Genomic DNA, 22134 nt, shown 5'->3' with positions numbered 1-22134 from the left:
GTAATTACAATTACTCTCGGAGATGGTCACCGAACCCTCACACAACACAAACGACCGTTATGTTTAGAGTTCCGATGGGGCGGCGTAGCCATGTCAAAAGGTAATACCCCAATCCCCCATCCCCTTACAGTAAGATCCAATCAATCAGTTTTGAAATGTATGTTTAAGGTGACACACGCCATACAAATTCAATGCAACATACACATTTTTTTTCTTAAATATTTTTGAAGCGATTCACCTACTGGATTATGGAGAGATGTTGATTCAACGTTATCACAAAAACATGAACTCGTTTGAAAACGAAGACCTGTGCAAAATATCATAGAATGGTTCCGCTGGGGCTCGAACCCATGACCTTCTGCGTGGAAAGCAGACGTGATAACCACTACACTACGGAACCCAATAAGTTAGAAGCCATAGTATAATAGAATATATTAATATGACATCTTATAGATAACTATAATTATCGAAAGTATTACGGCACATGTATATATCATAAACTGCGAAAACATACTGTTGATGGAATAATTTCTATATTAAAATACGAGCCGAACCTTAAATGGATGATAATGTTGTTACAAAATGTTACAAAATTAAAACTGGTTCCGCTGGGGCTCGAACCCAGGACCTCTCGCGTGTGAAGCGAGCGTGATAACCACTACACTACGGAACCTGCTCGGGTATTTCACGAATCCGATACCTTATTGATTTAGCGTACGCTTCGGTCTGCGTATATAAGTTGTAATGCCAGCAGTAGAAGCAAAAACGGCACTGGCAGCTGATGCAGCAGTAGTAACAGTAGCAGAAGTAGCGGTAGTAACAGAAGTAGCAGTAAATGTGGTAATAGTAATAGTTGCAGTAGCAGTAGCAGTAGCAGTAGCAGTAGCAGTAGCAGTAGCAGTAGCAGTAGTAGTAGTAGTAGTAGTAGTAGAAGTAGTAGGAAGGTAGTAACAATAGTATCAACAGTAGCAGCAACAGTAGCAGCAGCAGTAGAAGCAGAAGAAGAACCAGTGGTATGAACTTAGTAGTAATAGTAGCAGCAGCAGCAGTAGCAGCAGCAGCAGAGGAGCAGTTCAGTATGGAATTTAATTCATGCAGTTAGATATCCACATCGCTATAATATTTCAAAGTATTTTTGAAAGGTCATTGTCCAGGTTAATAGTGTCCAATTCACAAATAGTTTTAGAAGAAATTAATGAAGTGTTTAACAGTTTAATGGGAGATCGTCGAAGAGAAGAACTTCAATAGGAAGTTCATTCAGTGATACTTGATGTTGGCGGTTTGGTAAAATATCTCATACAGCTTTTGTTATATGTTCAATGCCTTCCTTTTCATTTCTTTATTTATCAAATCTGATCTCTCCGCGAGTATTTTGATATTTTGACTTTAGATAGTTGGTTAATATGATAGTTCACACAGTTTCCAATAATTCAAAATGTAGAATACCAAAAATACTTTTGACCTTGCTGTCAATATGTATTATAATTTGAAATTGAAGGTTTATGTCATTGTAAAAGCACTTACCGCCGAGCATTTGAAATGGAAGATTACAGGATTATGAACTTAGAACACTGTGTTGGATTAATTTTGCTTAGGGTGACATAGGCAATTGTAACTTGGTTTGACAATACAAAAGAAGTAGTATAATTTGTTTAATCGTGTAAGTGCATAACACCCGAGCGAGTGTTTGGACTAGTAATTGTTACAAACTTGGTGGAAATATTGATAATTTGTGACTGAATAGTTCAGGTAGTGGATTTACTTATCTTGTCTGATTTTATTACTTTGAAAACACTTTTCGGATAAAATTTAATCATTGAAAAGTCGAAGTTTTGACAAAGAATTATACAGAATACAGAAAATAAGTAGAAAAGCAGTCCAAAACTGCAGAAACATCTCGGACAATTGGAAATAGCGTAGAGTGCCCGTCCGTGGGCAAGAAAGGGTTGCTACATTACGCGAACGTCTGTGATGCTCGGATAAGGGTTTCACCATGAGCAAGCTTGTTAACAGGCGGGTGGGAAAGACCCCCGAAGACCGCCCCATGTCCACCCTCTCAGTTAGCAGCGCAGGAAAGAGGTATGTTCATTATGAACTTTGTTTTATGTCATATTTCCTTCCATCAACATGCTTTACATTTTGACCCGATACTCATCTTGTTTCTATGCTATCCGGTGGTCATTGTGGTGCCAGCCTGCTTGCTGTTGGGCTTGTTTTTCTGACTTGGCTAATCTTAATATAGGTCAGAGTTGCGACACCAAGTTTTTCTCGATTTATGTAACTATGTGTGCATGGAAATTGGTTCCTTATGTGTTTCAATTCCCTGTCTGGACACATACGCATTTTCCCTTCAGTTTATTATGTATGTATTGTTCCCCATGTGTTTAATGCCCTGTCTGGATATACACTGTTTCTCACTTTAGGTTATATGATGCATTGTTCCGTATGCGTTTCAATCTCCAGTCCGGACTATGTATGCATTTGTTGCCTGTGTGTATTATTCCCCAGTCCTGTAGCACACGCTTTTCGTTTAGGTTGGTTATGTATGTATTGTCCCCCATGTGTTTCAATCCCCAGTCGGGACATAAACTGTTTCTCGCCTAAGTTTACTATGGATGTATTGTTACCCATGAGTTTGAATCTCCAGTCGGGAAATAAACTGTTTCTCGCCTAAGTTTATTATGTCTGTATTGCCCCCCATGTGTTTGAATCCCCAGTCGGGACATAAACTGTTTCTCGTCTATGTTTACTATGGATGTATTGCCCCCCATGTGTTTGAATCTCCAGTCGAGACATAAACTGTTTCTCGCCTTATTTAACAATGGATGTATTGCCCCCCATGTGTTTGAATCTCCAGTCGGGACATAAACTGTTTCTCGCCTTATTTAATTATGGATGTATTGCCCCCCATGTGTTTGAATCCCCAGTCGGGCGTAAACTGTTTCTCGCCTAAGTTTATTATGTCTGTATTGTCCCCCATGTGTTTGAATCTCCAGTCGGGACATAAACTGTTTCTCGCCTTAGTTAAATAAGGCGAGAAACAGTTTATGTCCCGACTGGAGATTCAAACACATGGGGGGCAATACATCCATAGTTAAATAAGGCGAGAAACAGTTTATGTCTCGACTGGAGATTCAAACACATGGGGGGCAATACATCCATAGTTTACTATGGATGTATTGCCCCCCATGTGTTTGAATCTCCAGTCGAGACATAAACTGTTTCTCGCCTTATTTAACTATGGATGTATTGCCCCCCATGTGTTTGAATCTCCAGTCGGGACATAAACTGTTTCTCGCCTTATTTAACTATGGATGTATTGCCCCCCATGTGTTTGAATCTCCAGTCGAGACATAAACTGTTTCTCGCCTTATTTAATTATGGATGTATTGCCCTCCCATGTGTTTGAATCCCCAGTCGGGACATAAACTGTTTCTCGCCTAAGTTTATTATGTCTGTATTGTCCCCCATGTGTTTAAATCTCCAGTCGGGACATAAACTGTTTCTCGCCTTATTTAACTATGGATGAATTGCCCCCCCCCCCCCCATGTGTTTGAATCTCCAGTCGGGACATAAACTGTTTCTCGCCTTATTTAACTATGAATGTATTGCCCCCCATGTGTTTGAATCCCCAGTCGAGACATAAACTGTTTCTCGCCTATGTTTACTATGGATGTATTGCCCCCCCCCCCATGTGTTTGAATCTCCAGTCGGGACATAAACTGTTTCTCGCCTTATTTAACTATGGATGTATTGCCCCCCATGTGTTTGAATCCCCAGTCGAGACACAAACTGTTTCTCGCCTATGTTTACTATGGATGTATTGCCCCCCCCCATGTGTTTGAATCTCCAGTCGGGACATAAACTGTTTCTCGCCTTATTTAACTATGGATGAATTGCCCCCCATGTGTTTGAATCTCCAGTCGGGACATAATCTGTTTCTCGCCTTATTTAACTATGGATGTATTGCCCCCCATGTGTTTGAATCTCCAGTCGGGACATAATCTGTTTCTCGCCTTATTTAACTATGGGTGTATTGCCCCCCATGTGTTTGAATCTCCAGTCGGGACATAATCTGTTTCTCGCCTTATTTAACTATGGATGTATTGCCCCCCATGTGTTTGAATCTCCAGTCGGGAAATAAACTGTTTCTCGCCTAAGTTTGTTATGTCTGTATTGTCCCCCATGTGTTTGAATCCCCAGTCGGGACATAATCTGTTTCTCACCTATGTTTATTATGTCTGTATTGCCCCCCCATGTGTTTGAATCTCCAGTCGGGACATAATCTGTTTCTCGCCTTATTTAACTATGGATGTATTGTCCCCCATGTGTTTGAATCCCAAGTCGGGACATAATCTGTTTCTCGCCTAAGTTTATTATGTCTGTATTGCCCCCCATGTGTTTGAATCTCCAGTCGGGACATAAACTGTTTCTCGTCTATGTTTACTATGGATGTATTGCCCCCCATGTGTTTGAATCTCCAGTCGGGACATAAACTGTTTCTCGCCTTATTTAACTATGGATGTATTGCCCCCCATGTGTTTGAATCTCCAGTCGAGACATAAACTGTTTCTCGCCTTATTTAATTATGGATGTATTGCCCTCCCATGTGTTTGAATCCCCAGTCGGGACATAAACTGTTTCTCGCCTAAGTTTATTATGTCTGTATTGTCCCCCATGTGTTTAAATCTCCAGTCGGGACATAAACTGTTTCTCGCCTTATTTAACTATGGATGAATTGCCCCCCCCCCCCCCCATGTGTTTGAATCTCCAGTCGGGACATAAACTGTTTCTCGCCTTATTTAACTATGAATGTATTGCCCCCCATGTGTTTGAATCCCCAGTCGAGACATAAACTGTTTCTCGCCTATGTTTACTATGGATGTATTGCCCCCCCCCCCCATGTGTTTGAATCTCCAGTCGGGACATAAACTGTTTCTCGCCTTATTTAACTATGGATGTATTGCCCCCCATGTGTTTGAATCCCCAGTCGAGACACAAACTGTTTCTCGCCTATGTTTACTATGGATGTATTTCCCCCCCCCATGTGTTTGAATCTCCAGTCGGGACATAAACTGTTTCTCGCCTTATTTAACTATGGATGAATTGCCCCCCATGTGTTTGAATCTCCAGTCGGGACATAATCTGTTTCTCGCCTTATTTAACTATGGATGTATTGCCCCCCATGTGTTTGAATCTCCAGTCGGGACATAATCTGTTTCTCGCCTTATTTAACTATGGGTGTATTGCCCCCCATGTGTTTGAATCTCCAGTCGGGACATAATCTGTTTCTCGCCTTATTTAACTATGGATGTATTGCCCCCCATGTGTTTGAATCTCCAGTCGGGAAATAAACTGTTTCTCGCCTAAGTTTGTTATGTCTGTATTGTCCCCCATGTGTTTGAATCCCCAGTCGGGACATAATCTGTTTCTCACCTATGTTTATTATGTCTGTATTGCCCCCCCATGTGTTTGAATCTCCAGTCGGGACATAATCTGTTTCTCGCCTTATTTAACTATGGATGTATTGTCCCCCATGTGTTTGAATCCCAAGTCGGGACATAATCTGTTTCTCGCCTAAGTTTATTATGTCTGTATTGCCCCCCATGTGTTTGAATCTCCAGTCGGGACATAAACTGTTTCTCGTCTATGTTTACTATGGATGTATTGCCCCCCATGTGTTTGAATCTCCAGTCGGGACATAAACTGTTTCTCGCCTATGTTTACTATGGATGTATTGCCCCCCATGTGTTTGAATCTCCAGTCGGGACATAATCTGTTTCTCGCCTTATTTAACTATGGATGTATTGCCCCCCATGTGTTTGAATCTCCAGTCGGGAAATAAACTGTTTCTCGCCTAAGTTTATTATGTCTGTATTGTCCCCCATGTGTTTGAATCCCCAGTCGGGACATAATCTGTTTCTCGCCTTATTTAACTATGGATGTATTGTCCCCCATGTGTTTGAATCCCAAGTCGGGACATAATCTGTTTCTCGCCTAAGTTTATTATGTCTGTATTGCCCCCCATGTGTTTGAATCTCCAGTCGGGACATAAACTGTTTCTCGCCTATGTTTACTATAGATGTATTGCCCCCCATGTGTTTGAATCCCCAGTCGGGACATAAACTGTTTCTCGCCTATATTTACTATGGATGTATTGCCCCCCATGTGTTTGAATCTCCAGTCGGGACATAATCTGTTTCTCGCCTTATTTAACTATGGATGTATTGCCCCCCATGTGTTTGAATCTCCAGTCGGGAAATAAACTGTTTCTCGCCTAAGTTTATTATGTCTGTATTGTCCCCCATGTGATTGAATCCCCAGTCGGGACATTATCTGTTTCTCGCCTTATTTAACTATGGATGTTTTGCCCCCCATGTGTTTGAATCCCCAGTCGGGAAATAAACTGTTTCTCGCCTAAGTTTATTATGTCTGTATTGTCCCCCATGTGGTTGAATCCCCAGTCGGGACATAATCTGTTTCTTGCCTTATTTAACTATGGATGTTTTGCCCCCCATGTGTTTGAATCCCAAGTCGGGAAATAATCTGTTTCTCGCCTAAGTTTATTATATCTGTATTGTCCCCCATGTGTTTGAATCTCCAGTCGGGACATAATCTGTTTCTCGCCTTATTTAACTATGGATGTTTTGCCCCCCCATGTGTTTGAATCTCCAGTCGGGACATAAACTGTTTCTCGCCTTATTTAACTATGGATGTTTTGCCCCCCATGTGTTTGAATCCCCAGTCGGGAAATAAACTGTTTCTCGCCTAAGTTTATTATGTCTGTATTGTCCCCCATGTGTTTGAATCCCCAGTCGGGACATAATCTGTTTCTCGCCTTATTTAACTATGGATGTATTGTCCCCCATGTGTTTGAATCCCCAGTCGGGACATAATCTGTTTCTCGCCTTATTTAGCTATGGATGTTTTGTCCCCCATGTGTTTGAATCCTCAGTCGGGAAATAAACTGTTTCTCGCCTTATTTAACTATGGATGTATTGTTACCCATGTGCTAGAATCCCCAGTCGGGACAAAAACTGTTTCTCGCCTCATTTAACTATGGATGTATTGTTACGCATGCGTTTAAATACCCAGTCGGGACATAAACTGTTTCTCGCTTTATTTAACTATGGATGTATTGTTACCCATGTGTTTGAATCCATCAAACCGTCAGTCTGTCTTCCTGCCAGCCTGCCTACCTGCCTGCCTGTCTGTTTTTCTGTCTTTCTGTCTGTCCGTCGTTAACATAAGCTAATTCTTTCATTATTCACGTTCACTTTCCTATTGCTGTATCTGTGTGTTTGTCCCTTTTCATCAGACTATTGATTGGTATTTTTTTCCCTGTAAACAATAATCTACAAGTTGTAAGAACTCTGTCGGAAAGAAGCCTATTATGCGTTTGATTTGTGTTAGAACATAACCAGACTTTAAATAAAGATGCTTGTAAAAAACACGCCGAAATAGGTGTTTGTGCTCTAATGGTAATTTTCTGTTATAAAATATGTTTCATTAATACATGTTAAAAATCAAGTAGAAGTTTTAACTGAAATGAATAGATATGTGTGCTAGTAAGGAAACATAACCCTGGAGGACGATGTTGTCACTTGTACTGCAGTTATTTTTCTTTGTGAAACTTCTTTCAGTCACACAACTAATCTCATTCAATTAACAAAGCATGGATTAAGGTAATTCGGTGGAAGGGTCAGTCTTAAATCTCCTAGCTGGAGACATTGGTCTTTGGAAGTCATTGTCAAGGGGATTAGAGTAGATAATCTGATTATCAGGACCCATTTGACAGCGGAAATGTTATAAATATCGCATACAGAAGTCAGATTGACACAATTCACATCAGTCCTATGTCGAGTATGGTGAACCCAAGTTCTGGTCGACCAAAATTATTATGCGAGGTCTACCTCTCATGTAGATACAAACAGTTTATGGTTTAAAAAAATAGTATCCTGTTTTTCTACATTGAGTTCACTCCGAAGGTGTCTTTTTTTTGGCGGACCAATGAGCAAGGGGTGGGAGCGAGAGGCGTCGTCGGGTGAAGTTTGATCAAGAGTATTTTCGGTGAAATATTTGACCCTGTCAGAACATTATAACCGTGATCGAGGCGGAAACATTTAAGTCCTTTAATACCATAATGCCTATGCAAAATGCGGTCTTTGTTGCATTTTAATACTAATATCGTAAATAATATTTAATCAACGATTAACGTATTAAGACATCGAACTCAGCGCTGAGACGGGGCAGATAAGCCGTCTAACGTGTCCACTTCCAGAGAATCTTTGTAATGATGAATTTGTTGTGTAGGAACATACGTCTTGGAGAAATTATATCTGGAAATACAGCTTAGAGCACCGTGATCTTCAAGCTTATTGGAACAAGTGTAACGTGTTGCCTTACTTTGTTCGATTATCAGGAAAAAATAGCATGTAAGGTCAAAACATACAGCCATTGTGGTGATTTAATCTTCTGTACGCGGATACGTCGGTGATTCGCGACCCCGTGTCGTGCTGCCATGTCCGCCACTCGGACGGCGGTGACACCACACGGCGGCCGGCGGCGCTCCTCGGTGTCCGTACCGCGTGTGCAAGTGACTTCAGTCTCCCCGAGCGGCCGAGCTTCCAGTAGACGCCGGAGGAGCGTTTGTACGGATAAACTCTCGTAAGTCTACAAATGTGAGCATCTGTCCTTGGTGGTCAGCCGATGCTTGTGTTTTGTCTGCGTTCAGTCTAGAACTTGATTAATGGGCTTGAAGAACATTCGAAGTTCTATAAACAATGGTAATGTGAAGTTATGAAAATTAACCTGTTTCAATTGTCTCCATTTCCTTGGCATTCTTACAAGAAAATGTAACTGTTGACTTTCCAGGCGTTGCTTTGTTTCGTGGTTTTTGATTTTATAGTGTAACGCATGATTTAAAAAAAACCATACACGTATTTTTTATTCAGCGCATTTGGCCATTAATATACTTATCAAACGCAGACTTTCATCTTGAAAATTTGTAATCTCGTGTTTGATTTTTGTAGATTTAGCACTTGTTATAAAGGAGAACGTGCATCGTATATATGAAGGATTGATGATTATTTTTCAATAATTTTAAATATCTGTAATAATTTACAACCCATTACGCTCAAGTACCCTCAAGTTGAACCGACTTTGGGCTATAATTTATATGATGGTACTTTCAGAGTGTGTCTCCGATTAAAAGTTATTTCGCATAAAGACCATGCCGGCATAAAAGAACTAGATGCATGTTATTTAAGTTATTCCTTAAAGAACCTTAACGGACCTTACCGTCCCTTGCCAATGAACCTTAAAGCTGCACTCTCACAGATATACCATATTTACAACTTTTTTTTTATTTTTTGTCTTGGAAAAAAATATCTGCAAACGAATGATATAAGACTGCTGACAAAAAATCCGATCATAGATTTTTACATTTCCGATCGAATATTAATGTTTTATGGCTTAAACCGTTACTAACGGTTTATGAAAAATGCATAAAACATCAATTTTTGAACTTAAATATAAAAATCTGCGATCTGCATTTTGTCAGTAGTCTTATATAACTGGTTTACATGGAATTTCGCAAAAATTGGCTCGTTCCAAGAGAAAATATAAACTAGTTGTCAAAACGTTCAATCTGTGAGAGTGCAGCTATAAAGGGACTCGTTCACCTTTGAAAGGCCAGTCAATCACTGTGTAAATGATTAAACCACACCAAAGGTGTATACATTAAAGCTCTTAAAATTGTTAAAAGTTATTTAAAACGATGACAGAAAATTTTCCATTTTGTCGGCATGCGTTCGTAACGCTATCAACAATTGAACCGATTTCGTTTTAAATTTACAGCAGTCGGTTCACATGAGTTACTAGCAGTTTCTGTTTGGTGTTTCTTCATCAAAGTCAGTAAAATAACTAAAATTTCACAACGTTTTAAAATTATCATTAACTGCCAGTAGAAAATCCATGAGAGTGTGTCTTTAAAAGCATTGTTACGTGTGGACATTTGACACTTACTTGATCGTGATGTCTGAACCTTTATATTTAGCCAAAGTTGAAAATTAGCACTTAAGGGTCTATAAATTGTGTCTCAACGTCATTTAATAATACCTTCATAATTATGGCCGTAATGGCGTGGATTTCGTTTTTCTTTGATTAAATCTGAAAACAACTTATGCACAGTAGTCTTTTGTAAACATTTACAAAGACTCAAAATCCGATGCATTAAAGTGATTTCGGCAACAATAGATAGTCTATCCTTGTGTATTTTAACATGGGTATGGGGTTGCGTGTTGTTTGGACTGGTGGCTATTGTGCCCAGATGCTCTTATTTGCCTTTTGAATGAAGCCGTCAAACTTTGAAGTTTCTGTTGATTATGTTTGAAATACTACACTTCGAGTGGATTTGGATAAAATTATGGCGATTTGGCCCAACTCAAGGGTTAATGAAAGCCAACTATAGATCTTGTCTCGAGCACACTTGATTGTCATACCAATTCCCGGATACTTCGCTATAGCATGGACTTGTGTCTAAGTGAACATTTATTTTATGGTTTGGATTGAAATGTGCATTACTTTTGCGAAGTTAGCGGCACAGTCTAATTGGACTTTCTGCGATTTATATCGATGTAGGTTTTTGTTATTAAACATACAACCTGAAACACTTAACCTAACTAACAATCGATGTGATGACAGAACGTGTGGTTTGCCGATCTGTTAGAGCCCCTGCCAGTGCTATCGTCCGTTATCTATCACCACTTCCGGTCGCGTGAGCATCCCTGTCACTGGGAGCCGTGATGGATGTGACAGCCTTCCCGCTGCCGGTTACACAACACTAGTTACCACATCAATAAACAGTTCTACAGCACATTACATTGTCACACCTCTGCAGTTTCACGGCGAGATTGTTGTTGATCCATCCACGTTCAGCGCGGCCATTAATTCGAGACTTTGTTTTGCTGTTAATGGAATTTCACGTTTTTAAACATTAGTTGAAGCATTGATTTCCAAGTATGTCCAGAAACCACTTCGGATAGTTTCTGCATTAGTTTTAGCGTTACTGTTTGCGATCGACAGTCGTCGTCAGTGCTATTTTGTTTTGATGGAGCAATACATCCGATGATTTGTTAATAACGAATATCAGGAATTTCTCTTTAAATGCATTCTTGAAATACACATATTTGGTTCGGACCTGGGATACATCGTGCTGACGGCACACCAATAATAAGTTGTTATTATAATGTCTGTGACAACCACGACAACGGTAACACCGAACATATCACCCTCCGGAAGTCGTCGTCTTGTCAGTCGCAGCGGGGCAAAACTACGCGGCGGCGGGAGTGCCGGCTCAGAGCGTTCCGCCGCCTCCCGTCCGTCCTCCGCCGCTCATCGGCCACATTCAAGGTACACTGCTTGCAATCTTGTTTTTTTTGTGAAGTGAAGGCTATATCAAATTATTTCTTATGTTAAGCGTCAGAAAAAAGCAAGTGCCAGGCTTGAGCCAACAATCATTTAATTTCTTGGATACATATGCTTACAGCAGGCGAAAACAGCTTTTAATATAAAGCTAAAAAAATAGCTTTCCATATTATATTTTATTTTCCTCAACTCATTTTACTTACTTACATTTCAAACAAACATTTATGTTGACTGAATTTTGGATTTAATTGATTTCGTAATTACTAACCGTGAAGATTGCTGTAAAACGTATTGAAAGGTACGTAACCCAGCTGTTCATACCGATTTGACATTGAAGAGTTACCTTTCTTGTATGTTTTGCTTTACTAAAATAGCGCAATATCGTTAAATGAACATAGAAACAAAGAGATGTATCATGCAACATAGAAGTATTTCTGTGTGTGATCCCGTCCCAACCAGACATCTCACCGAGTAACCAGTTGCCTTTTGTGATGAAGACGTGTTGTATAATTAGTATAATAACCACTATCACAAGACAATGACACTGATATGGACCATGGTTTTGGTTTGAAATGAAGTACAAATTTGAACTAACTGCACATTCTGAGTCTTGAACCAGTACTGGACTAACTGATTCTTTGTAGACATGGGGTTTCGTCATATGCACAATATTCTCATATAAAACGAGGTGTTTCGCCATGGTTACGAGGTATTTGGTCGGTAGTGAAACCATCAACCTTTCTGTGGCCTGTTTTGGCTTGTTATCTTGAACAATGCTTATGTTGACGGACTGGCTTTATCTTGAACAATGCTTATGTTGACGGACTTCAGCACGGTAACGTATTCATCGTATTTTTTGTCAACTAATTTTGCAAGTTTCCGTTTCGAATTCAAACAAACAACACGGTTTCAGTCCGGGGGTTCTTTATAAATTTAATTCAGTAATTGAGAATCAATTATTGCTTAAATGATTGACATTTAAGATTAAACTTTCCAATTGAATATCCCATAGAGATGTTGAAGTAATGTGGCCCGTTATTAGTTGACACACTCTTGAAAGTGTCTATTAGGGCTCCGGGCTTGAAGAATAGAGGACGATTCGGCCCTACGCCGATACGGCATAGACAAGATTGTCGGACCACACGGCCCTCGGATCGGCGGACCGTATGGTCTGAATTGACGGACCATACCGCTCAAACTGGCGGACGGTACGGCCTACATTGACGGACAATTCCGCTCAAACTGGCGGGCGGTACGACCCAGGTTGTCACTGATTGACTGGGCCGTATCGTCCGAAATCTGTCTTCAATTTCATTGCGCCTATGAAAATCGGCGGAGTCAGGTGCCGCCTTCGCGGGATGGGGTCGGATTTCTTTACATTGGCAATACCGAATATGCAATAACGATGTTTCATCGTCTTTCATAAAGAACTTTAAATCAGTTCAATGTTTTTCCAATGATTTTCAGATAGGCTTAAGGTCAACATTAAACGTAATGTAAAGTTTTAGCTGCTTAGGGTGACTTGAATTGGAATAATGACACTGGAAACTGTTTTCACTCCTTAATTATGCATATATGCGCTTTTATCTATTTCTAAATAATTGTGCAAGATATGTAGCATTAGCCTGACACTCAACTCCTTGGCGCATTCGACGTTTACATTCAAATCAGAATGGACCGAAGAATCAAAAGATGGAATGAAAATGCGATAGAAAATCATGGCAAGACGATGTTTGACATAATTAAACTTGAAAACCTCGTGCTTAGGAATATCATTAAGTTTTGATCTGGAAACTGCTGAATTTGTATGGACAAAACGTCCTCCAAAACCAATATTCGAGATAAAAAAGCAATGGAAGTTTTCCTTCGGTTAGCATTTCATCCGTTGAAAAGTGGTTTAAAATAAAATCACTTCTATGTGCGAGTTTTGGTGGCGTTGGAGTTGTCAAGTTGATAAGAATTAATAAAGTTTTACCTTCTAACCTTTCTTGGATTTTATTAGGGTTTGAGTTTATTCAAGACTGAAATGAGGATTTAATGCCTTCAGTGTTCTTATTACCATATTTGTGGCTTTATCTGGCAAAGAGAAGACTCACCGACCACTTGGAGGAAATATTTGGATAACTAAGTCCATATCTGTGCGTGGAGGGATTTTAATAACGCATTTCTTAAGATTACTATAGTTCATAAATAATAATAGTTAATGTTTGGCAAAAAAAATGCTTCTAAGAAAGCCGCAGTCAAGAGTTTAATGGTGGAAATTTGGAAATAAGTCCATGCTTAATCGCTCTTTTTCTACTATTTTTCGGCGGTGGAAAGTACATTTATTGAAGTGGTCAGTCAATTTGGTTGATACTGTTGGTTTAAGTTACCAACACTCTAATGAGGTTGACAATAGAGTCAAACAAAAAGAAATTGACCCGCTGTTTGAATGTTTGTCGTAACTGAAGAGAAATACAGGTCTCCATATTTACAATTAAATATTGATTTTCTCCAATGAATTTTTAAAAAGGGATCCTGCTTTGTTTAATCAGTTTCAGATATTAAGTTTAAGACCAAACTGGCACTAGAGTGGATCTACTACAAACAGACAAGTTGAATGCCTTACAATATAGTTAGGTGAACACAAAGTTGTACCTGTTTGAGGTCATAATTCGTGTAGAGAACATCGAAGTACGGAAAAGAGACGGTATGTGAACTGAACTAAATTCTACGGATAACGGAATAAAACTAAAATAAGCCATGAATCGGCGCCCCTCGCACGCTTCCGTTCAGGGGCTACGAAGAGGATCCCTGGCTGATCCCTCTAAGGCAAAAAGGGTCTCACTCAAGGACGGAACCCTGGGCGCCCCTGGGATGAGCCGTCTCGCCGCCTTGGTGGAACTTAAAGAAGGTGACGTGTTTTACCGCACAGAGCGCCTGTATCCGTCCATCCCCGACCACCCGGAAGACGTGACAGTGACACTTGCAAACCGCTACACCAGAGACTCGCGCACGGGCTCCACCGTCGGATTAAACAAGGATGACTCAATGGCATCCGTGGACGGTCCAGTGTTTGAGAGGGACAGGTGACCACATAAACCCAACTATATGTTCTTAAAGCACGTCGTTATTATTTTCAGTGTCAGGTGTGGATAGTGTTACACGTTTAATCTTATAGGAAGGAATCTGCATCCGAAGGACCTCCTTTCTCATTTACCAGTAGTTCTTTAATTAATGAAACAGATAAAGGGATTGCCATCCACTTCATTGCTCCTATTCCAACCTATGGTATTTTATGGTATTTGTCTGCTGATTACTTTGATTCCTTACTGATGTGGAAATTTTAAATTTTAAATTTGAACAGATAAGCAGCTCCTGCTCCCCGATATGCTCAGATGATTATATCGCGACAGTACGGTTCTCTAATGTATTAATGCGTGGTATTTGACTGCTTAAGAATGCTTTGGTCTCTTGAAAATATGTTGTGAGAGATAATTTTGTTTTCAATTTTCAAAGTAGCAGAAAAATATCTTCCAATCTGTCTCAGTTAAATAATGTTTCTGTTGGTATTGTAGGGGATTTGGGAGAACACGTCTTTGGTGTTGCAAAACTACCAAATTGATACCCGCGCCCGTCTAATGTCAAATGCTAAAACTATCCCTGTGTGTAAGACATTATATTATCCATGAGAGCTTATTAAAAAGGGTCTATGAGAATAGTGTGTTTGTAAATCATCGCTGCAATCAACATACAGTATGCTGTTTTGTATAATCTATCTTTTTGTGTATATAATGTGAGATAATGTGTTAGGAGGGTGCATTATGTAGGGGTTGTGGCATTGACAGCGAAGGCGCAACGAATCTATTTTTAGTATGTGTTGTTTTTAGTGATATGGGTTTGTCGTGATGACACTGGCACGTGCACGGATTCAACAGTCCGTGGCACTGCTGCGTATCCCTTTGTCATTATCCTGTATCGTTTCGTTCTTGCATACATGTATTATTACCTAAAGCAACTGCAGTAGATGTTACACCTTTCCTTAGCTATTTGAATAGCGCCATGTGATCTATTGATTGATCCAGGATAATCGAATAATACACTTGAAGTTCATACAATGTGCTGATCAATATAGGTTTACCCCACTTATTGAACATTTTAATCCGTCTCTGTTGGATAAGTAAACATAGTCATTTGTTGTTAATTTTTTAACTATACATACTGTGGATATTGTATCAAATATATTAAAAATAACAATAACTGAGTTTAAGGATTTGTTTGTGTGTGCATCGTTTTCCCGCGAAATGTCAATAAACCGGAACATAAACAATTCGCATGCGTGATGAACCAGAACACCTCGCGTGGCAACCAAAACTTTAATTTCTGAAAGTTGCATTGGATATTTTTGGCATCTTGAGGGTTTCTTAAAAACGAATATGGCTTCTAAAGGAGCCAAGAAGAATCCGTCTTCAAACAGAGTTAGTTCTGCGACGCCAAGAGAGTAAGATGTGCCCATATTTAATTTTGTAGGTCGGTAGAAGTGTGTCATTAGAAACAAAATGGCCGCCATTTGAATATTTCAATCATTTCTGTCTGACACTTCTTACCGTTGATGCCCTGATCAAATCAATGCCTTTTATGAAAGCCTAAATAACCTTTTTTCCTGTATGCTGATGTGATATACGATTCAACCAAGATACCGCCTCAAAGGCACCTGTAAATGCATTGGACGTCCGTCCCAAACGTTACTTATTTCGTACCAGAAAAAAATGAAAAACAAAATTCCTTTCCAGTTTCAATTTGTTTTCTGTGCTGTAAAATGATTAATACAGTTATTATTTATGGCAAGTTTGGACCAAATCTTCAGTGTTTTTTATACATGAAGACTAATTGTCTAGGATATGTACATGTAGACAAGTTGTCTGGCTCTATGATAGTCAGATTAACAAAAACCATTGTGATGTCCTCCCCAGGATATAACACACAATACTGATAATCCTTGTAATGACAGTTTATTCATGATACCACAAGTTTTTTTATCTTACCCTCACTCATATATATATACATATATATATATACACACTTAGGAGATGTAGCAGTCAAATTTAACATTTAACAAAAAAAACATTGTCGCACATGTGCAGCTTAATACAAGTAATATGGATCTATTTAAACATATTCATCTGTCAAAAATGAAATTTCACACTGTGTTCTTAGCAAAAAGGTATGCTTCAAAAGAATACAATGTTTCATGTATATGAATCACCATTTGTTGAATTTAATTGGGAAAATTGTACAAATGATTCAAATATTTATTTATGTAATTTAATTAAAAACTTAAATGTACTGGCATACATAATCAATAGGACATATTCTTTATGATATTTCATATTATTATAAACAATAATAGTTTTATTTTTTACTTTCAGGGCTGCTTCCATTGCCCAGAGTGCCTCCGACAAGAGACCAAAGCTTGTTATTTGGCCGGAATGGAATGATACAGATGTCAATGCTGAAAAATGGGTATGTCCATGTAGACATTTCTTTTTATGTTGTATTCTTTTGTCAAAATAAGGTTTGATAATGTTGTGTGGTTTGCATCGACTATGTGTACATATTTTACAAATAACCTTTCTTAAATAATCTTGTGTCTCATTTGGCATAGTTCAACAAATCTTCATGCGGAATATTTAAGTATAATACCTGATCATAACCATTGTCTTTATTTAAAAACATTGATTATTTATTTTAATAAACCTTGTTTGCGTCACCTGATGCATTTTCAAAAGTGGTGACTATAATTTTGAAATATTAAAATTTGTAGGATTACTGCCTACATTGAGTTTTAGTGAAAAAATGTGTACAAAACTTCATACATGTACTGAAAAATTAGATATATACAAAGAATTTTATTAATTTTGTTCACAATTTGCAGACACCTTTTGGTGTGGTTGTGGTAAGAATTGATGGAGAATATCTCACATGTTCTGTTCAAATGTTTTTGTTGTTGTTTTATATTCTTCTGTTGTCATTCAATATATGGTGCAGCAATCTGTGCTCTGTGGCTGTTCATACATCATATGTTTTGAATCTGATATGTATACACAAGGTATATACAACCATTTGGACATATCATTGTGTTTTTTTTGTTAATTTTGATATATAAAAGTATTTTATATTCGTTCTATGTTTTTCAACATTGTTTTAAATTGCAACTTGCCTTTTTTTAATATGTTTATTATAGATAAGATTTTGTTTCAAAAATCATACTGCACAGCCTGGAAGCATCAATTTGTTTGAGAGCTGGAAGCAGCCCATCCATGATTGGCAATAATATTGACTCATAAAAATAAAACACAACCAATGAACAAACATTTCACTAAATATGTTGATTTATTTGTTCTCTGTCTGACAACTATTCTATAGTAAAAGGATACTTGTTGTAGTAAAAGTTGTCAATAAATATTTGCATATCCAGATTTGACAATATAATTGTGAGTTTTATTGATCATGGTTTGGTCGCTTTAGGCTACCAGATTTATGCCTTGGCTCAACCTTTGTCTATACATACTGCATAAAGATATCAGATTACTTGGAATTTTACTCTGTAGCTTGAATGACCTACTAAAATGAAACAAACAAATACCACATCATTCACCAAATGAACAAGTCAGAATCCTTATATGACAGTTTAGTTTTTACTCATATTTAAATCTAAAAGACAAGCCAAGCCAGCATTTTAGCCCACTTTTTAAATTTTCCAACGCTGTTACATTTGTATGTTTTGCAGGATATGGCCCATAAGGGCAAGGAGAAGGACAAGGGGAAGTCTCCAGTCGTGTCACACTCGTTCGATGACCCCGAAGGCAAGATTGAGATGCCAGCAGGAGTCAAGGTGGACCATTGGAAACGCCCGCAGGAGTACATCACAGAGAAGGTGGGTTCATGGCTGATGAGTGAGGTCGTATTGAATGCCATGTAAATAACTGATGTGAGTTTTGAATTGTTTTGCTTGTTGTTGCCATTCTGTTCCAAATAAGTAAAAAACTTTTACCATGCACTTTTATGATGAATAGTTTTTGGCATATCAAAACGAGTTAAATTAAGTTAATATAGTTTGTGACTTGCAAGCAGCCTTTTCATTCATCCCTGTAATATTATATGTATAACATAGGAATACATAGATATTTTTATTTTTATTTTGTGGTCATTTCAGACACCTGTTGTGGTTGACCCAGATGGCATGTCTTCATTTGACCTGATCACCAACAATGAGCATCTCCATGAAAGTGAGGTAAGCTACAAGCTACGTGTCATTTCATCTTGTGTGAATATAGGTGGCAGCATCCAAGTTTGCTTTCATGACTTATATGGACAAAATTCAAACCAACCTTTTCAAACGGACAGATTGTTTCAAAACTATTTAAATTATTATATCAAGGTTTTATAGCTTTATGTTTGTTTGGATAAATCTAAAATTGAACTTTTTAGCATTACCAGTACTTCCTAAACTCACTGAATTGAAGTGTCAAATAAATCATTAAAGCAGGTGTATGTTAAAAGGCCTAAAACCTTTAAACATACAAAATCTGTCATGGCACAAAACTTGTTAAGTCATTGATAGTTTAGTAATGTACAGAAACTGTAAGCTTATAGATCATGTTCTATCTTGCCTTGCTATTTTTTTTTAAGTTGACCCATATTTGATAATATCGTTACAATAATGTATTTCAGTTGATGCGCTACATAATCAGCCAGATCATGGCTCTGTGGGAGATCTGCTCAGTGAAGAACCCTCCGGCGGACCAAGTGACTGCGGACCCGAGCACACCGTATGAGGAGGTGTCTCACACATGGAGGCCCTGGGAACACATATATACGATTAATAAGGTCGTTAAGGGCCCGCATGTGCCTCCCTACAATCCATACGGGAAATACGCTGTCCGGCTGTATTGGATGGTGAGTTTGAATAAATGTTAGTGAGGAGTAGTGAAGTAGGGGCTTGTGTACTGGGCGTAGTGAAGAAGGGGTAGTGAAGTGGGCAGTAGTGAAGTAGGGGCTTGTGTTCTGGGTGTAGTGAAGAAGGGGTAGTGAAGTGGGCAGTAGTGAAGTAGGCGTAGTGAAGTGGGCAGTAGTGAAGTAGGGGCTTGTGTTCTGGGTGTAGTGAAGAAGGGGTAGTGAAGTGGGCAGTAGTGAAGGTGGGGCTTGTGTTCTGGGCGTAGTGAAGAAGGGGTAGTTAAGTGGGCAGTGGTGAAGTAGGGGCTTATGTTCTGGGTGTAGTGAAGAAGGGGTAGTGAAGTGGGCAGTAGTGAAGTAGGCCTAGTGAAGTGGGCAGTAGTGAAGTAGGGGTAGTGAAGTGGGCAGTAGTGAAGGTGGGGCTTGTGTTCTGGGCGTAGTGAAGAAGGGGTAGTTAAGTGGGCAGTAGTGAAGTAGGGGCTTGTGTTCTGGGTGTAGTGAAGAAGGGGTAGTGAAGTTGGCAGTAGTGAAGTAGGGGTAGTTAAGTGGGCAGTAGTGAAGAAGGGGTAGTGAAGTGGGCAGTAGTGAAGAAGGGGTAGTGAAGTGGGCAGTAGTGAAGGTGGGGCTTGTGTTCTGGGGGTAGTGAAGAAGGGGTAGTTAAGTGGGCAGTAGTGAAGTAGGGGTAGTGAAGTGGGCAGTAGTGAAGGTGGGGCTTGTGTTCTGGGGGTAGTGAAGAAGGGGTAGTTAAGTGGGCAGTAGTGAAGTAGGGGCTTGTGTTCTGGGTGTAGTGAAGAAGGGGTAGTGAAGTGGGCAGTAGTGAAGGTGGGGTTTGTGTTCTGGACGTAGTGAAGAAGGGGTAGTTAAGTGGGCAGTAGTGAAGGTGGGGCTTGTGTTCTGGGTGTAGTGAAGAAAGGGTAGTGAAGTGGGCAAGTAGTGAAGTAGGGGTAGTGAAGTGGGCAGTAGTGAAGTAGGGGTAGTGAAGTGGGCAGTAGTGAAGAAGGGGTAGTGAAGTGGGCAGTAGAAAAGTAGGGGCTTGTGTTTTGGGCGTAGTGAAGAACGGGTAGTGAAGTGGGCAGTAGTGAAGTAGGGGTAGTGAAGTGGGCAGTAGTGAAGGTGGGGTTTGTGTTCTGGACGTAGTGAAGAAGGGGTAGTTAAGTGGGCAGTAGTGAAGGTGGGGCTTGTGTTCTGGGTGTAGTGAAGAAAGGGTAGTGAAGTGGGCAGTAGTGAAGTAGGGGTAGTGAAGTGGGCAGTAGTGAAGTAGGGGTAGTGAAGTGGGCAGTAGTGAAGAAGGGGTAGTGAAGTGGGCAGTAGAAAAGTAGGGGCTTGTGTTTTGGGCGTAGTGAAGAACTGGTAGTGAAGTGGGCAGTAGTGAAGTAGGGGTAGTGAAGTGGGCAGTAGTGAAGTAGGGGTAGTGAAGTGGGCAGTAGTGAAGTAGGGGTAGTGAAGTGGGCAGTAGTGAAGTAGGGGTAGTGAAGTGGGCAGTAGTGAAGAAGGGGTAGTGAAGTGGGCAGTAGTGAAGTAGGGGCTTGTGTTCTGGGCATAGTGAAGAAGGGGTAGTGAAGTGGGCAGTAGTGAAAGAGGGGCTTGTGTACTGGGCGTAGTGAAGTAGGGGTAGTGAAGTGGGCAGTAGTGAAGTGGGCAGTAGTGAAGTAGGGGCTTGTGTTCTGGGCATAGTGAAGAAGGGGTAGTGAAGTGGGCAGTAGTGAAAGAGGGGCTTGTGTTCTGGGCGTAGTGAAGTAGGGGTAGTGAAGTGGGCAGTAGTGAAGTGGGCAGTAGTGAAGTAGGGGCTTGTGTTCTGGGCATAGTGAAGAAGGGGTAGTGAAGTGGGCAGTAGTGAAAGAGGGGCTTGTGTACTGGGCGTAGTGAAGTAGGGGTAGTGAAGTGGGCAGTAGTGAAGTGGGCAGTAGTGAAGGAGGGGCTTGTGTTCTGGGCGTAGTGAAGTAGGGGTAGTGAAGTGGGCAGTAGTGAAGTGGGCAGTAGTGAAGGAGGGGCTTGTGTACTGGGCGTAGTAAAGTTAGGCTTTCATTAGACATTTTGGGAACAAGGACTTGCCCAAAGCCTGGGAAGATTTATTTCCCAAAGATCATTGAAATAAGAATGTCCTGATTGTTTAAGACTTAAGTGCTACCCTGGTAATTTTGTACTTTAAAAAATCTAAATATTATTAAAAGCGTCACACCTAGGCACAAACAAATGGGCAATATCTAATTAACAAAAATCCTACAACATAAATATCAGATTAGCAAGCATTCACCATTAAAGACTGTCAAACCATATATATATCATCTGCAGGGCTGTTGGAGGAAGGTGATTGTGGATGACTCTCTGCCGTTTGATGACAGTGACCGGCTCCTGTTGCCATGTACAACCATGCAGAATGAGGTCTGGCCCATGCTCCTTGCCAAGGCACTCATCAAAGTTGCCACACTTGAGTAAGTCTGAAGTCGGATCACTTATGTTACTTATGAATGACAGAACCATTTCATCCATGAGCATATTCCAAAATAATGTTAGATAAAACAAACCCAGTTAAAAACTATGTCAGTTTTACTAGCTAAGTTGAACATTTATCTTGAAAAATCTATCAAACTGTGTTTGAACTGACAAATACAACTATTAATTTGGGGTAAGATAGTCTTACTTCATAGAAATATTGATTTGAAAAAAAACGCTTGTATGATATATGCATTAATACTCCATAGTTTTTGTTTTGTGAATTTAATCAATGTAAATGGATTTTTTTATCCCTTTTTGGTCTAAAAATTTGCTTGA

At 39.7% G+C, this 22134-nt stretch overlaps 1 protein-coding gene and 2 non-coding genes across 10 annotated transcripts in view; 1 reads left to right on the top strand and 2 right to left on the bottom strand.

Moving 5' to 3' along the window:
• LOC128237037 (androglobin-like) overlaps positions 1–22134 on the top strand; it is a 105562-nt gene that overhangs the window by 41237 nt on the left and 42191 nt on the right. For all 8 annotated transcript variants that reach the window (XM_052952216.1, XM_052952215.1, XM_052952221.1 and 5 more), the window contains exons 5-9: positions 16836–16929; positions 18197–18343; positions 18623–18700; positions 19141–19365; positions 21655–21794. In XM_052952216.1, the coding sequence (XP_052808176.1) occupies positions 16836–16929; positions 18197–18343; positions 18623–18700; positions 19141–19365; positions 21655–21794 (684 nt within the window). The remainder of the gene's footprint in view (positions 1–16835; positions 16930–18196; positions 18344–18622; positions 18701–19140; positions 19366–21654; positions 21795–22134) is intronic.
• Positions 328–400, bottom strand: Trnag-ucc (transfer RNA glycine (anticodon UCC)). The gene has a single exon. It is a non-coding gene; the product is annotated as a tRNA-Gly (tRNA).
• Positions 601–673, bottom strand: Trnav-cac (transfer RNA valine (anticodon CAC)). The gene has a single exon. It is a non-coding gene; the product is annotated as a tRNA-Val (tRNA).

The sequence above is a fragment of the Mya arenaria genome, chromosome 6 (genome assembly GCF_026914265.1).
Source record: "Mya arenaria isolate MELC-2E11 chromosome 6, ASM2691426v1".
In the NCBI taxonomy this organism is placed as follows: Eukaryota; Metazoa; Mollusca; class Bivalvia; order Myida; family Myidae; genus Mya; species Mya arenaria.
Note: the sequence above shows the minus strand (reverse complement) of the source record. Positions and strands in the feature narration are given on the sequence as shown.